The 17,500-nt window shown below is 39.9% G+C and overlaps 1 protein-coding gene across 1 annotated transcript in view; it reads left to right on the forward strand.

The window, feature by feature from the left end:
- The window catches only part of ADGRV1 (adhesion G protein-coupled receptor V1), a 526,552-nt gene that overhangs the window by 235,387 nt on the left and 273,665 nt on the right, over window positions 1-17,500 (forward strand). The window contains exon 84 of the mRNA XM_036279419.1: window positions 4,532-4,632. Within this exon, the coding sequence (XP_036135312.1) occupies window positions 4,532-4,632 (101 nt within the window). The remainder of the gene's footprint in view (window positions 1-4,531; window positions 4,633-17,500) is intronic.

Genomic DNA, 17,500 nt, shown 5'->3' on the forward strand with positions numbered 1-17,500 from the left:
CCCTGTTGTAAGAGCAAGGAATTTCCTACAAAGCACCAGAATGTCTCCCGAACATTTCTTTGTCCAGAACCATGTTCTGTAGCCTTTCAGAGCCTCGTCTCTGTCTGGGAGAAGAGACAGAGAAGCAGAGAGACAAGCAGTGGGAGACTAGCAGCTACCTTTTTGAATGCCATGTCTCCATTGCCCAACCCAGCCCTTCACACACAGTAGTGTTTCAATAGCTATTTGTTAACTTGGTAAGTAAATGAGTCAACTGTGTTGACCTGCCATCCTCCAGTAATGAGATGTACTTGTGGCTATGTAAGTTGAATTCATACCTTCAAGTCCCGAACCATCTCATGTTAGCCGTTTTCTTCTGAAATATGAAGCACCCTTTCTTGCCTTCGCTCAGACAGCTGAGCCCTCCAGCGGATCTTCCTGCGATGACAGTCCTCTCCCGCACTGTCCCGTGTGGCAGCCACTAGCCACCTCTGGTCACCGAGCCCTTGAAATATGGCTGGCACAGTTGAGGAACTGAAGTTTTATTCTATTTAAATTTACCTAATTAAAATTTAAATAGCCTAAGCAGCTAGTGGCTGTAGTTATAATCAGGTTAAACACCACGAGTACCTGGAGGCTGCCCTCCTGCAGCATCGTGGCTCCGGAACAAGTCCTCTCCCTGAGACACCCACCTGCACACTCCAAGGTGTTCATACTGACTTTCCTTCAACCTAGGAAACTTTTCAGGCTTGACAATTTTGTTTTCCTGCCCTTAGCTTCTTAGTGGCAGTAACCAAGAAGCATTTTGCTGAGGTGAGAGAATATGGGAATTAATAGAGATAAGCAAAAAAAGTAGAAAAAGTGCCAGTTACAGCTAGCATTATGGGAAAATGTAAAACAACTAGGCTAATAAGCCAATAACTAACTCAATAGTGTAGTGATCATTTGATTTTGTATAGATTTATCTGTAGAGAGGGCAGTGATACATAGATGGATACATATATACAAAATTTATAAATGTTTTATAAAATTTTATGGGAAAAAGTATTAATATTTGGCCTGTGGAGAAATAAACTTTAGTAATTTGGAAAGTATGTTTCATTTTTAAGGGATGACAAACAGTTGAGATGTTTACTACACGTGCATATTCATATACAAACATAACATATACATGTGCAAACATGCACATGTTGTATAGATAAGAGGATGTTCAGTCCAGGTTGATGATAGCAAAAGAGTCTATCCATTCTCTAGAGATTTTCTTATCTACATCAAAGATGATCAATATTACCATTTTGTTAAGGGTAATTTTCACTTTCAAATCATATGGTGAAGTCATTTGTGTTAATGAATGGATTAATTGCTCTTTTCCAACTCTGTCTGTACCCTACACAGTGCTAGAAAAAAAATAATGGAAAATTATTCCATTAGCCAGAGAATAAATTTTTTAAAAACTGTTAGAGTACACCTGTAGTGTAGTAACTAGAAATATTATACTTTATTTTATATACTTTAAAAAAAATCTGCTTATTATTACAATATTTTGTAGCCTGTGATTTATATATTTATATTAAGGGAATTTAGACCAAAAATTGTTACAATTAAACTGACTTGTAAATGAAATTATGTATGCTAATACAGCGATTCAGCATCAAGTAAGAAGATAAAAGATAAATGCATAGCATATAATGCTTCAGAAACTAGGTAACCGAAGTATTTGTTCCTTTAAATCTAAGGTATTCAGTCTCTTTCCCAGGCCAGTGGTGGCTGGGCCACAGCCTGCTTGAGCGTCTAGATAACCCCCACACATTCTAGGTACAGGCCATAGGCCTGGCCTACTTTCCTGCCAGTCTTTGAATCCTGGACTGCCACCAGGTGTCATGCTAACATTTTAATTGAAGCTTAATATACTTAATTAAATATTCCTGAACTGGTCCAGCTTAACTGTACTAAATTTGTATGAAATAGGCGTGTACTGGAATTTGTATGAAATAGGCGTGTACTGGAATATTACCAAGTAAAGGGAAAAGGCTATGAATACAACAGCTGACGGGTGTGCACGTCTCCTTGCCCAGCACGAAACCCCTTGCCTGGCATTGTCACCATCTACCACAGTAACTGGTAGGGAAGCACGTGGTTGTGATCACGTGGCCTATAATGAAACAAAAAATTGGCCCCTGCTTTTAATTCAGTATATTACACACACACACACACACACATACACACACACTGCAAACCTGACTTTAAGCCAGCTTTGATCATTATAGGAAATTCAGTGTACATTAATGCGTTGATAGCATCAGCCTCACTAGTTTTTAGACCACCTAAGAAAAGGTACAAAATTAGGCATGATTCTGCAGTTTCTGGATACACTGTGTACCTGCGTGGGTGGATTTTGGAGGCAGCCCCAGGACTTGCACACCTGTCCCAGAACACCCCATGGCAACCTTCCTAAAAAATGGATTGCTCCAGATATCTTGGCCAACTTTCCAGGCCAAAAGCCTTGACTAATGCAGAGCTTCACTTCTTATATGGAAGTTTGTGTTGCATCTACCCTACTGAAATCTAAACATATTGAAAGCTGTTCTCCGAAGGAGTTATGAGAGGCATTTCTGTACAGAAAACTAGACTCCATGTGGGCATTTGCAGATGCCCTGTCCACTAATGCCAACAGGTGGTGTACTTTAAAAGTTTGTTTCATAGCTTTAGAGAAGATAATGAGAAAATGAAACGTTAAATAAATGTAGTATCTCCTGTTTGTCAAGGAGACACTGATAAGTGAGATCATTTTAATGCCTGCAAAGGGCACGGCAGAGCAGCATACTCGTCATTTAGGTTTGAATGATTCTTGGATAGAACAACCTATTGAGGGTGAGGGTGGACTAAAATGCTTAAATGAAAAAGTTACTGTTTGCTGCACATTTAAAATTTAAAAGACAAGAAATATTTTAAAAATATGTATACATTATGCATTTTATTTATTTATACATTTATTTATTTTATTTTTTATTTTATTGTTTTATCCACACCTGAGGACATCCATTTTTTTGTTCAGATAGAGTGGGAGAGAGAGAGAGGAGGAGAGAGAGAGAGAGAAACATCGACGTGAAAGGGACACATCGAGTGGTTGCCACGCGCACGACACATCCAGGGCCGGGGACAAACTGCAACCGAAGTACATGCCCTTAGTGGAAACTGAACCCGGTCTCTCCGGACCGCAGGCCGACGCTCTAACCACTGAGCAAAACCGGCCAGGGCCATACACTATGCATTTTAAAACCTGGCATTAGCCCTGGTCTGTTTCGCTCAGCTGTTCGAGTGTCGGCCTGCCAGAGAGCCCCGGGTTAAGTTCCCGTTAAGGGCACATACCTCGGTTGCAGTTTGTCCCCAGCCCCGGTTGGAGTCATGTGGGTGGTAGCCACAAGATGTGTCTCTCTCACATCGATGTTTCTCTCTCGCTCTTCCTCCCTCTCTCCCTCCTGCTCTATCTGAAGATGAATGCAAAAATGTCCTTGGGGTGAGGATAAAAAAAACAAAAACAAAAAAATCCTGGTATTCTTTCAAATATAAATTGCAAGACAAAAGATCTGTGGAGTAGTGCTGAGGTTTTCATCATCCCCATGATGTAGTGTAATAAGTGAAAGCAAATAGACTTTAAAGAAAATAAGAATATACCCTGCCTGGTGTGGCTCAGTTGGTTGGGCACCATCCAGTGCATAAAAAGGTTGCCGGTTCTGTTCCTGGTCAGTGCACATGCCGGCCTGGGTTTCGTTTGGGCTTGACCCTTGGTAGGGGACAAACAGGAGGCAGCAAATTGATGTTTCGCTCTTACATTGATGTTTCTCTCTCTCTCCCTCTCCCTTTTCCTCCCTCTAAAAATCAATAAAATATTTTTTTAAATAAAAATAAGAATAATTTTCTTCACCCCACCTAAAAATGTAGATGTTTAGGTTAAAGTCATGTTAGGGGGAAAGAACACATTTTGTTCCTGGTTTTAGCACCCAGTAGCATAAGGTTGCTTTTAAACTTAACAATCACCACTATTATAATTACATAACTATTCTTAGTAGATAAAAATGGGTAATTACCAAACCTTTGTTTTGGTATTGCCATTCACAATTTTATGCCTAAAAAATCCTATTCACCTCCCCTAATTATATCTATTTAGCCAAGCCACCTGGTCTTAGAAAATTAGATTGGAATATGATTCTTTTCTTAAACAGAAAAACTTATCTAATAGAAACACAGAATACCAAATGCTTAATGAGATTATTAGTCTGTTTAATTTGTGATTTCTCTTTAGTAGGGAAAGGAACATGTAGATATTTGAAAACTAAAGTTACCCTTTGGGCTTAATTGATGAGTGTGAATATTTTATGTCATGCAAAATGGAGTAAATTAAAATTGCAACATACTCGTTCCCAGAGATGCTGTGCTATGCAGCACAGGCAGCCTGCAGGCCTTATGTGCTTAACTGTTCCGAAGCTTTTCCACTGTGCTACTGTTTGTTCATAGATAATAAAACCGCACATGGCCTTTTTTGTTCCTACAGGTCTCTGCCTGGCTGTTCTTTCCCATATCTTCTGTGCCAGGTATTCCATGTTTGCAGCTAAACTTCTGACTCACATGATGGCAGCCAGCTTAGGTACACAGGTAGGAGAGCGCTGGAATTTTTTACTTTCATGAGATGTTCATGTTTTTTCTTCTACAGTCCTTGCACTGAATATGTAAGTAAAGAATAATCTCAAATTAGTTGAAATGAGCTTGTTTAGTTTTGTTGTGGAGGAGAATGGGAAAGGAGATCGGTAAAAGGAAACGATCGTATTAGGCCTAAAAAGTGTATTTGTGAACGTTCTGCAGGAAAGTACCTTAATATCATCGACAAGAAGATAGCTCCTGCTTATCACAAAGCATTGTTTTGTCAATTTATATATGCTGCATAGATTACTAATGTGTATGTGTGTTAAAATTAGCACATCTTATTTAATCTGTTTGAATAAAATATCTTATAAATTATTTGTATGGAGGGCATAAAGATGATATCTACTTTAAATATATCTGTATAGTATACTTTGCTTTATTTAATATTATATAATACAGTTTGTAGGACATTCCTTTTTGAAAAGTTGTTCAGGTGTCTATGGCAGAAGAAACTGTGTGAAAAACATGGAGGCATTTGTTAGCATGCAGCTTGAAGCGTGAAGGCAGATGAACAGGTTGAATGCCTTTTCTGTCCCCCAGGTACTCACAGTCTAGAAAGTAGATGTGCACATAGATAAGTGTAATTCAGTGCGATAAGTATCAACGGTAGAGTATTTGCAAATTACTCTGTGATAAGGACTTAAGTCATTTTTCTGTGAAGGTCAAGGAAGTCTTCATAGAGGAGCTGTTATTTGAGCTGGTTCAGTTGGTTGACAAGGGGATAGATAGGCACAGGTGTTTGTAAAAGCAAACGGGAAAAGGTGTAATCACTTCTACTTTAAGGCTGTAATTACAGATCCAGACACAGTCCGAAGACACTATATTATGTTATTGAGAGAACTGTGTAGTACTTTTAATATAAAAATAAAATTTCCTCTTTTCTGGGTGCGTGGGGGCACTTCTGAAGAGCAGAAAAATGCTGGTGCTGGATTGGTGTTGGTGATATGTGTGTGTTCAACTTAGGTAAATTTATTGTGGTGTACAATTATGATTTGCACACTATTTTAGAATGCTAATGGCATTTTATTAAACTCCAACAGAACTTTGAAAAATAATACTAGTAGAGGAGCTGAAATATAAAATGGAAAATGATCTGGGACATTGGACTTCTGTTCCTTTTTTTTTATTGGTCCCAGGAGTGAAAATGACATATGTAATTTTCATAACTCTATTTTTCGGGGAAAATTAAGTGCTGTATTCCAAGCAGGGGACCCCATATTGCTTTTTTAAAAGTACTTATGGACTATGGGAGGTAATATCTGTTAGCAAAGTGGGGCTTACGTTGAATTTGACAGGACTATTTATATTGCTGTGGTAACTATCTTAGCTGTCTGATCTTGCCTTTGCTTCTTGTATGTAAGATCTTAGAAAACCCGCCTTCCATAATTAGAGTTTACTTGGCTGTATTCACCACCCACTCTGGTGATTTTTGGCAGCCGAATTTGTACAAGTCTTAATTATAGAACCATAGAATTACAGATGGCTCTTCAGTGTCCTAGCAGACAAATTTGCTCATGTCTAGAGATATGAAAGAAAGACTTAGGATTCATATGTTGGGACATTGCTTTCTGATTTACATTGTACTTCGTATTAATTTTGGAGAAAACAGTCAAATCAAGTTTTTTTGTATATTTTTAAAATAGATGAAGCAAGGAGGCACAAACAGTCCTATAATTGGACTTACAACATGAAATGCATGAAAAAGAATCCTCATTGTTTATTTTTTGGCAGGAGGAAAAGTACTGTCTCTTCAACAGGGTGTACCTATCTACTCTGATTTTTAAAATACCCTCTAAATTAAAGAGAATTATTGTTGCCCTTTTAGCAGGGGCTTTTTACAATTCTAGGCTCTCCAGAAAAAGAAATGAACTGACTACAAGAACTTGGGCCCACCCTTTCTGATTTTTTTTTGGGGGGGGGCATATGTGCCCCTAGCAGGAACCGAACCCGGGACTCTCTGGTCCTCAGGCCAATGCTCCAACCGCTGAGCCAAACCGGCCAGAGCTCCTTCCTGAATTTTAACATCATGTGTACATCTCCAGTTACAGAATCTTACCACCAGGGCTGTTCCAGCTCCAGCCTCGGATCTCTCCATCAGCATGATGTTGACCTCCTTAGATTTTAAGTTTCGTCTAGAGAAGTCTTCAGAAATATAGGTTTGGCCTGTGATTTTTTTTTGACTGAGAGTGAAACTTCTCTAGCTAACCTAGGATATTTGGGTTATGAATTCTCTGTGAACAGGTCTGCCAAGACCATTTGGTTTCAAACTTTATTGCTGACGTAGGACTAAGTTGAATGGCTTTTGTGGGAAAGGGAGGAAAGGAAATGTGAGAGTCTCTAACTTTCTTTCGACGCAGAGAGTCGGCCTCAGTGAGGCAACAGGAGGCTGTGAGAAGTCAGGAAGATGTGCCCCTCTGGCTGTAATTCTCTTCTTCTAGAAATGAGTATATAATATCTATCAATAATTTATTATACAATTTATTATATATCTCCATAAATAGAGGAATATAGATAATAATCTAAAGATCATTCCTACTTTAAAAGTCAAAAGTTGTACTTTAATCTGAAGTTTGTTATTATAGCATCTTTGAGAATCATTGACTATAAATGACCAGCAGGTGGCAGTAGACGATTTTCTTTTTGCAGAACTGGTTTCAGTCTAGCAAAGATGGAGTTCAGTGGAAAACTAGTTTTCACAGTATTTCTTTCACTGGCTGGAGAATATTCTTCTGCCTCATAGTAACTGAACATTTGTGGTTTTCTGCCTTTCTCTTTGTATCCCCTTTGTTCATAATTGAACTAATGAATCTATAAGGCACTATAAGAAAGCCTGTACATCATTGCTTGGGATATATCTCTTATCATTTCTAGTTAAATTCAGGGCATAAAATTATTGTCATTACATTTATGCTGCTACAAACTTTAAGAAGTGTATTATAGAAAAGTAGGTATATTGACAGTCACAGTTACAATTTTGAGATAAGATCTGTATTTTCAGAATTGTTTATTTTTAAAGTATGTATTTTTTTTCAGTGCCAAGTTAATATTTCTCACTCATCTAAAAGAAAATGGTTAAATGGCAAGCAATTGTGAGACCATTCACTTCAAGCATGAAGTAAAAAACAGCAAACAAACTTTCATGGCATTGGGAGATGTTTCTCGGAAAAACATCTAATTATATCTTTGGAATTTTTATCTTAGAATCACATTGCCAACCCATGTGTGCCTGATAAGACTGGTAAACAACTAGGACAAAGGACAAGTTTGCAGTTCAGGGTTCTTCGTTCTGGGGGTTCTGTCAGGAAAAGCAAGTCTCCAAATCTAAAAAAAGAACAGAAGTTTCCTCATAGAAAACATGATGATAAGATAGAACTGTATTTACTCTGATTAATAAAATTAACCAGGGTGAAATACTTGTGTGTTTTTTCCTGTCTTTTGTTTGTTTGTATAGCTTAAGCACATTTTCTAGAACTGAAAAGCAAATTTATGTATGTAAAAATGATTACATGTATCAGCCAGCCTATACATCATCTGAATTCAGATGACACTGAATATCTGAAAATTTGAAATACTTAAATAGAAATTTTGGTAGCCACTGGCTGTGTGGGAGTTTTAGCTACACAGGCCTTCGCTTCCAGAAGGGATAGGGAATTGCCTTAAAATTCAGAAAGCTGTTTCCTGGAATTTAGCACCATTAGGGCTGTTGGGATCACGTCCACTTTTCTCATTCTGCAATATTTTGGGATGTCATTTTGCAGTGTCATTTTGTCCCCCAGGATACTGCTCAGACACCCCTGCCAATAGATCCTGCTTTAATCTGCATGTTACGTCACTCTAGCTGTGAATATCCAGCATTTCTGAGGCTCCTTGAAAGGCTCTGACAGCACGTGACTCAAGCCAGAGCCATGTGTGACCTCCCAGACACTGACTTCTGGTTTCTCCCCCGGCAGCTTGCACTGTCTTGTGGAGACTGCCAACTCAGGAAAGTCATTATGTGTAGGGTCAGAAAATGGATCTCATAAGCATATTTGTGTGGAGTGAAGCAGAGTAAGATGGAAACTGTAAAATGTTAATGAATTAGAAGACATGTCATTAGTTGGAAGTCTTGGTTCATGGCTTTTTAACCTGAGTATCCTTTATTATTTCTGCTATATTTTTAAAGATTTTTTTATCTTTTATTTTAGAGAGAGGAAGGGAGAGGTAAATAGAGAGAGAAGCATTCATGTGAGAGCAAAACATGGATCTGCTGCCTCCTGCATGCCCCCTCCTGGGGATTGAGCCCGCAACCCAGGCAATGTACCGGGATCAGGGAATTGAACCAGCTACCCCTTGCTAAACGGGACGACACCCAACCAACTGAGGCACGCTGGCCAAGATTTCTGCTTTTGTTACTTTAAAAAAGAGAGGATTTAAGACTTTAAAGTAAGAGTTTTTACTTTTATTTTTTTATTAAATTTATCGGAGTGACATTGGTTAATAAAATTATATCATTTTCAGGTGTACAGTTCTTTAATACATCATCGGTATATTGTATATTGTTCACCGCCCTAACTCAATTTACTTTCATTTAAAGAATCATTGCCTTTGAAATTACGCACAAATATTTATCTTTCCTTCTTGAAGGCAAGTTTGCCCCACCCCCAGGTTACTAAGAAAAGGAAAGGTGAGTCTGGCCAGTGTGGCCATGAGTGTTGACCCATGCACCAAAAGGTCGCCGGTTTGATTCCTGGTCAGGACACACGCCCAGGTTGTGGGCCCGATCCCCAGTGGGGGACATGCAGGAGGTGGCCAGTCGATGTTCTCTCTCATCGATGTTTCTATCTCTCTCTCCCTTCCCCTCTCTCTAAAATCAATAAAGGAAAAAAAAAAGAAAAGGAAAGGTGAACTAAGATAAGTGAACAAATGCCGACAGCAGAGCACAGACAGAGCTTTCATTTGGTCTTATAACATTTCCCACTTCCCGGGGTTGTTTTTGGACATAAACCACTAGAAAGAAAGTATGAGCCCTCCCACACCCAAGTTTGTTCTTTCTTATAAAGATCTGACTGCCACCCTGGCCGGTTTGGCTCAGCGGTTAGAGCGTCAGACTGTGGTCCAGAGAGACCCGGGTTCAGTTCCCGCTAAGGGTGTGTACCTCGGTTGCAGTTTGTCCCTGGCCCTGGTCGGTCGTGAGGGTGGCAGCCACTCGATGTGTCCCTTTCACATAGATGTTTCTCTCTCTCTCTCCCTCTGTTCCTCTCTCTCCCTCCCACTCTACCTGAACAAAAAATGGGAGGATATCCTCGGGTGAGGATAAAAAAAAAAAAAAAAAAGATCTGACTGCCCCACTATAATGGTATTAAGTATGTTGCGCTTTTATTTTTATGTTCTGTACAAAGAAATCAGCGGTATTTGTCTCTTTTCCTCATGGAAGGATTAATTTGTTGAACACGGATAAGGAGCATTCTGTACGCATATATGAATATGCACGTGAGTTGACCTTATTGAACTGTCTGACTCTAATTTAGGTATGCTCATCAGTGTGGCCAAAATAGTATCCCATTGTGACTATGAATGCCCATTCAATTGTCCAATAATGCAAGTAAAACAAAAAAATAACTTGAGCAGAGCCCACTTATCCTGAGTGAAGATCATCACCCATCCAAGAACTCAGCCACTTGCACCCCTTCAGTTCTGAGATTGTGCAATGGGCAACACCAGGCAAGATAAGCACCTATGAAGTGTGTAAATGACCATCCAAAACAGCATCCTCATGCTAAGAAGCAGGTGCTCTGTAGCCGGATGATGATCTCTTGGTCTCTAGAGCACCGTGAGGTACTGCGGAAGCTGTGGGTGGGGGCCTCAGCTTGAACTGGCTCCTTGAGCTCTTGGAGTCTGAACTGGTTGTTGAACGATGTAGATTTGAAAACTTAATTTGTGGCCTATTCTGGACAGGAAGAAGTACAGGAATAAAAGCACGGGCAGCACAGCGAAGTGGGGAGTTCCTCTTAGGGCCTGCACACACGTGTGGAGAGACAGGGAAGCTCACTTAGAGGTGGTTGGTTATTGTCTGTGAGTGTTGGGGTGTCACTGGTGGAGTTAGCCCAAAAAGGCACAGTGTGAAAGGAGTGTTTTTAAGGTAACTCTGGCAATGAGGGATTAAATGAAAAATGGACTGAAGTAGCTGAGAGGCCAGAATTAGGGAGATCAATTTAGAGAGGCAGGGAGGGCAGCTTTTACCATCTCCTGGTTGTTGCTTGGACAATGGTTGTGACAATGAGAATTCCAAAATAAGAAATAAGAACTAATAAACCTGTTTTGCTTTATAACATTTTTTTAGTTTCACTTCTTTCTTTAAAGCAATAAAAAGTCCACATTGCAAGTTTTATTTAATGAACATTAATATAATAGTTGCTAAGCTTTATACGCGGTAGGCACTAATAGTGTACCTACTTTACAGATGAGGAAAGCAAGGGCACAGAGGGTCCCAGTCACTTGCCCAAGGTCACCCAGGGAATTAATGAGATCTACTCCGTCACCAAGAGAGGCAGATCGTTTCAAGGGGGGACTGAAAGCTGTGGTTTGTTAAATAGAAAAGGCTGAAAGTGTTCATGGATGGAGAGGGACACGTGCGATTTTGGGAACCAGGTATTTAAAGTTTCTAGAGCACATATAAGCTAGTGATTTCAATGTTAGTTACATAAACATAAAAGTCCCGACACGGTCAAATAGGTTCTTTAAGGCAAGTTGTGTAGAGAATCCGTGACCATAGAATACTCATGCTAAAGTTGTTGGGGGCTTGCTTTATGGCACTGAAGTGATTTATGTCTATTGCCTTATTTACTCCTGATAACAACTACACGAGCTGGGTACAGTTATCATTCCTATTTTACAGAGGGATAAAATGGGACTATGAGACATTCAGCTACTGGCCCTAATCTTGACAGACAGAAAATTGTGGCTGGAAGAAGGGTTCGAACCCAAGTCTGTCTGGCTCCAAAACCTGTGTTTAAAACATCGTGTGCAATGAGTAGGATCGTTAAAAGCAAATAGTTAGCCCTGGCCAGTTTGGCTCAGCGGTTAGAGCGTCGGCCTGCGGTCTGGAGAGACCCGGGTTCGGTTCCCGCTAAGGGCATGTACTTCGGTTGCAGTTTGTCCCCGGCCCTGGTTGGTCGTGCGGGTGGCAGCCACTCAATGTGTCCCTTCACGTCGATGTTTCTGTCTGTCTCTCCCTTCCTCTCTCTCCCTCCCACTCTTATCTGTACAAAAAAAAGGAAAAATATCCTCGGGTGAGGATAAAAAAAAAAAAGCAAAAAAAGCAAATAGTTAAAGCATCGTTTAAATTTCTGAGGCCAAGGAAGAGAAAAGATTTCAAATGGAAGGATTTAGCATCCGTGGGAGATTAGTCCTCCCATTTGGAGAACAAGGTCACTGGAGACCTTGGAGAGAGATGAAAATTTGACGTAAAAGGTTCAGGAGGAAATGGGAGGACACGGCAGAAGCTGTTTCAGGCCACACCTGAGAAAACTTTGGCAGTGGAGGAAGGGCATGGGGGGCACAGGAAGAGGGAGAACTCTGGCTCCCATGATCATAAACAGCTGAAGGGAAGCAGGACCCTGGCGTTTCCAGTGCCACCAGCCAAGGAGCAGGTCTCTTCATCTCCCCCATCCCCAACCCGGTTACTATTTTTCTTTTCTTGAAACGCAACTTTCTATAGAAGTTTGCTGACAGGGCTTAAGGAATTGGTATAAATTTCTCTGGTCCACGTTTTTATTTATATTTTTTTATTGCTTTGACATTTTCTATGCCTTAGGCAGGTGGCACCCTGCTAGTGTGCCTAACTAATCATGTGATTTGTAGCATAACATCAGAGCTCCAATCTGAGCTGCCCACCCCCATTTCTTAAATCCAAATTTATTTGATGACCATATATTTTTTGCAATTATTATTTTTGAATGTCATGTGAACTGGCAATCAGTCATGAAGTAAACTTGTAACTAGTGATTATCACTTTTTTTTAATTTGCTTTGAGGAATTTAGGCAATAATAATATTCAAAATGGAGTAACACTTGAATATTGATCCAGCTATTGAATTTCAGAAGAAATAATGTATTTTATTGTAGCTTTCTTAAGCATGCATTTTCTTTATTTATCAAATTTTTTGTTCTTAAAATCTTTTAATAAAAATTCCAGCTTTGTTTTTTAAACAAGCTTTCAAATTTCAGCTCAATGTAGACTCTTCTCACTAACTTGAAAATAAGTGGACAATGAAGATACAAAAATAGTATCCTGCTCACACTACTGGGAAATTCAGACTTTCCCAAGTGCTGAAGTAGCAAAGCAACAGAAAGAGTGAGTAATATTCTGAATGAGGCTACAGTGACAGTATCATGTTTGCAACATGGCTTTGTTACCAGGAAAATTTGTGAGGCAAATCCAGACTTTACCAGAAAATACCCATTTGGAATCTTTTATTGCAGCCTCAGAAACATAAACTATCCTTGACTTTTTAAAGGGTTCTTTTGATGTCCCTAGCTAGGGAAAATCAGCATGTGAAAAAAATTGTTTTTATGAATACTTAATGATCGCTCTAAAGAACTTTACGTAATGTGGACTGTGGGGGAGAGACTCCCAGGTTTGGAATTAGAAGGACAAATGGGGTAATATCCCTGAGCTGCATGGGGAAAATCATTGGAAAAATAATAAGAATACCTCCCTTGCGATGTTGTTGAGAGGGTAATAGATCATGTTGGAAAAACTAGAGACACAGGCATGGGGAAGGAGGGGCAGCAGAGGGCGAGGATGATCCCTGCTGCCACGTGACAGCGCAGAGGCCCCTGGGGTTCTGCTCTGAGTCAAAGGCTTCTTAATGCCTTCCAGAGAGCCAGGCTGGGTTTCGGTTCTTGAGATTTTCTTAAATCAACCGCAAGGGAAGTCACAGTTTCTTCAGCCTCCTCCTTTTTGAATAGTGGGCTCCATCCCGCCTGTCGCCATGCCTCTCTCACTTGACTGTCCCAGGAAGTTCTTTCGATTGGTCTGCATTATTTGTAAACTATTACATGTTTCTTTGCTTATATTTTTCAAATGAGATTTCCCCACCCAATCTTGAGTGTTTTTGAAGTTTGTGTCTTTATTGCTTTTGTTGAATTGTTAGAACTTTAATAACTGGAAATATATGTATATATGTGAGTTTACATATTTGTATGTATTTATTTCTGTACCTATATGTATATATACATACGGGGTGGGGCAAAAGTAGGTTTACAGTTGAGAATACACGAAACAGTTTATTTTTGTATTATTATTTAACTATTGTATTATTTTCCATATGCACAACTGTAAACCTATTTTTGCCCCACCTTGTATATACCTATTTTATTTTTATTTATTGATTTTGGAGAGAGAGGAAGAGAGAGAGAGAAGAGAAAGAATGAGAGAGATGATTTGTTGTTCTACTTATTTATGCATTCATCGGTTGATTCTTATATGTGTCCTGACCAAGATTGAATCCCCAACCTTGATGTATCAAGACAAGGCTCTAGCCAGGCCTATACCTGTTTTTTTGTTTGTTTGTTTTTTGTTTTTGTTTTTTCAAAAAAAACCCAACAACTATGTGTGGCCTTGGCTAGTGTGGCCCAGCTGGCTGGGCATTGTCTTATGCACCGAAAGGCTGTCAGTTCGATTCCTGGTCAGGGCACATGCCAGGGTTGTGGGCTCAATCCCTGGTAGGGGGAGTGCAGGAGGCAGCAATCAATGTTTTGCTCTCACATTGATGATTCTGTCTCTCTCTTTTTCTTCTCCCTTCCTGTCTCTCTAAAAATCAATCAAAAATCTTAAGAAAACGGTGTGTGTATGTACATATATATGTATGTATGTGTGTATATGGTGTGAGCTTGTGCGCATGCATACTTTTGAAGTTTCAATAGGCATGCATTTTAAAAACTTAGAGACATTATGTAAGGAACTACCAGCACTGTGAAAGACTCCACAGCGCCTGGTGTGCATAATTCCATGTAATCCTTATAATGCTCTGTGAGATCGTCAGTGTTATTATTGCCTCTTATACTGCATATGAGAAATCTGGGACCCCAAAAGGTTACATTACTTGCCTACATCAAGTAGCCTGTTGACGCCAAAGCCCTCCTCTCCCTTTCCACCCCTCTTCAAGGACACCTCGCAACCCTCAATGGTGACTTTTCCCTCCATGTCCACAGAGCATAGCAGCGTGATCTCTTACACAGTTTTTTAAAAAACAACAACTTTGTTGTGATGTATATAGTTCACACAACATACATTTTGCCCATTTACTGTGTATAATTCAAGGGTTTTTAGTGTACACACAGACTTGTGTACCCATCACAATAGTCCATTATATGTATTTGTTTTTTCTAGCTTTGTTGTGGTGTAGTTGACATTTACTACTCTACTAATCGTGTTAGCAGGCCTCTCTTTGATCTCTTGTTTAGCTCTCTGACATCATGCTTCCTTCTGTGAAACTTTTTATGAGTGGCCCTTACAAAACTGGATTTTACGTTTCCATATACATCTGTAAGAACCAAGAAGTTGTGTCTCTGAGTTTTAGATGCTTGCTCGACCAGCAGAGGTCTTGTCTTCAGTTGCCTGTCTGCCTAGCTAAGCTTTAAGTCCCCAAGCAGAGAGACTATTCTTGTTTACATCATATCCTGTGCCAAAGGTCTGTGAGGTCCAAAATAGCAACAGTTCTAAAAGCACAGCAGCCCTTCTTATAGACTTGGTGGCGGTGTGCAGTCTAGAACCACCTTCCTGGCGGAGCTCCACCTGGATCCTCTCTCCCAGGAACATATACTCCGTGTTCTGCCAAGGCTGGGGAGGAACTTGGTTTCAGGCTCTATGTTTTGGTTAAAAGGGTGAATGTTATTGCCAAATTGAAACATTTGCATGTCACATATCAACAACCAAGTGCATTCCATGGCCAAATTTTATCTGCAGAAGATGGCATGTGCAAGTGATTTTTATGGGATTTGGCGTGGAAACTGTAGAATTCCATAGCAACCCAGACCTCACCTCTAAGCCCCACCCCAACCCGAGTTATGCCTTCGCCCTTTCTGGAATACTGAAATCAAAGTTAAATGGAAGTCAACCTCTGAGTTCATATTCTCACTTTTGCATATTTTTAAACTTTTTAGTATGGGTTTCCTTTTAAAATATGTATAGAATTAACCATATTTGGGAATTAAAGGCATTTTTTCTCTCTGCTTCTATCCGTCTTTACCGTTATTGTGCTTGTCTAAGCCATCTGTCTTCTGTAGTAAGTAGCCTCCAAACTAGTCCCCATGGTTTTACTGTGGCCTCTTTCTTTTTAATGTTATCTTTTTAGCACCAGAGCAGACCTTTCACAGACTAGATCAATTCCAGCCATTCTCCCACCAAAATCCCTTCAGTGACTTCCTGTCGCAGATAAAAGAGGAGGTTCTGACCTCCACCAGCAGACCCCTGAGGATCACCCCTGCTTACTCACCTCCTCCCATCTCCACCTGTTCGCCCAGCAGCAGCCACAGTGGACACTTGACACTTTTTGGTTCCCTAAAGCTGCCGTCTTCTTGACCTGGGTCTTTGGTTCCAGTCAGTCCCTAAGCCGGGGAATTTCTGCACCAGTGTTTTCTCATTTATATATTCATGCATCCATCCTTCGTTCACACTTAGCTCACACATTATCACCCCAGAAGGCCTCCGAGTGGCTCCTTCCCTACAGTGTCTCATCACTTTTCCATCATGTCGGATATCAATATCTGAAACCTCTTGTTCCTTTATTACATTCTGTCACTGTCCTCACTCCCTAGAATATAAACTCATTAGATCAGGAATCGCCTGTTTTATTCGTTGCTGGTTTCTAGCACCCATCAAAGCTTTTTGGCGCATACTAGATTTTCAATAAAAACTGGTTAAAATAATGAGAAAAGCAATGAGGTGAAGGGAAATTGTAGGCTTGCTCCTAAACAAACATTCTTCAGCAATTTAAAACTAACCTATCATCATCTTCTCATGAAAATAAACTCTTCCTATATTTTCAATTTCTTAAAAATAAAACTTTAGGAAGATATTTATATTATTAAAGAATTGTAATGTTGAAATGGTATACAACTTATAAACAAATGGCATGATCATTCTTGGTTTATGTTCAATTCAGAATTAGTTGTTCCAGAAAAATACTTACAAAGAGAAGTTAAGATTTCAAGCCATCCACCAAAGTTCATTTAACTCTTAATCTGGTTATTATGGGCCCTAACTGTACTTTGTACGTTTTCTTCATGTTTAAAACACATTCTGGTTTCTGCTTGGGAACTCACAGGAAAACGCTCACTGGCCCCAGAGACTCTGCTGCCGGGCTCCACCTCCTTCAGGAGTCCCCAGAAGCAGAAAACAAGGGCTCATGGGTGTGGTGGGAGCGGGGAGGTGAGATGGGCACAGAGATGGGAGGTAGACTGTGAAAACTAGCTTCCTTAGTTGGGGCCGATGCTTCCACAGGTGAGTCAGCTAGCAACATGAAGGTGTCTGAAGGTAGAGATGTAGTGTGGGGATAGAGGTCCGGTCTTAGAGCCGCTGTATCAGCTTCTTACTGAGAAGCATGGTTAGAGATAAGAGAACAGTTTTTGGAGTATACAGATATTTCCATAGTCCATAGTAATAACATTCTGTGTTAAGATTGAGTCTAGACATTCAAGATAGATAATAACTAATTTTAATAAATAGTTAACTAGTACATGTCTGTAGTGCCAAAATATTTAATACAGCCATTAAAATAAGGATATAAATAACAAGGTTGTGATATTGATAGTATGTTGGCATTAGGTCATATGTCTA

Source organism: Molossus molossus, unplaced genomic scaffold (assembly GCF_014108415.1).
Source record: "Molossus molossus isolate mMolMol1 unplaced genomic scaffold, mMolMol1.p scaffold_m16_p_3, whole genome shotgun sequence".
Taxonomy (NCBI): Eukaryota; Metazoa; Chordata; class Mammalia; order Chiroptera; family Molossidae; genus Molossus; species Molossus molossus.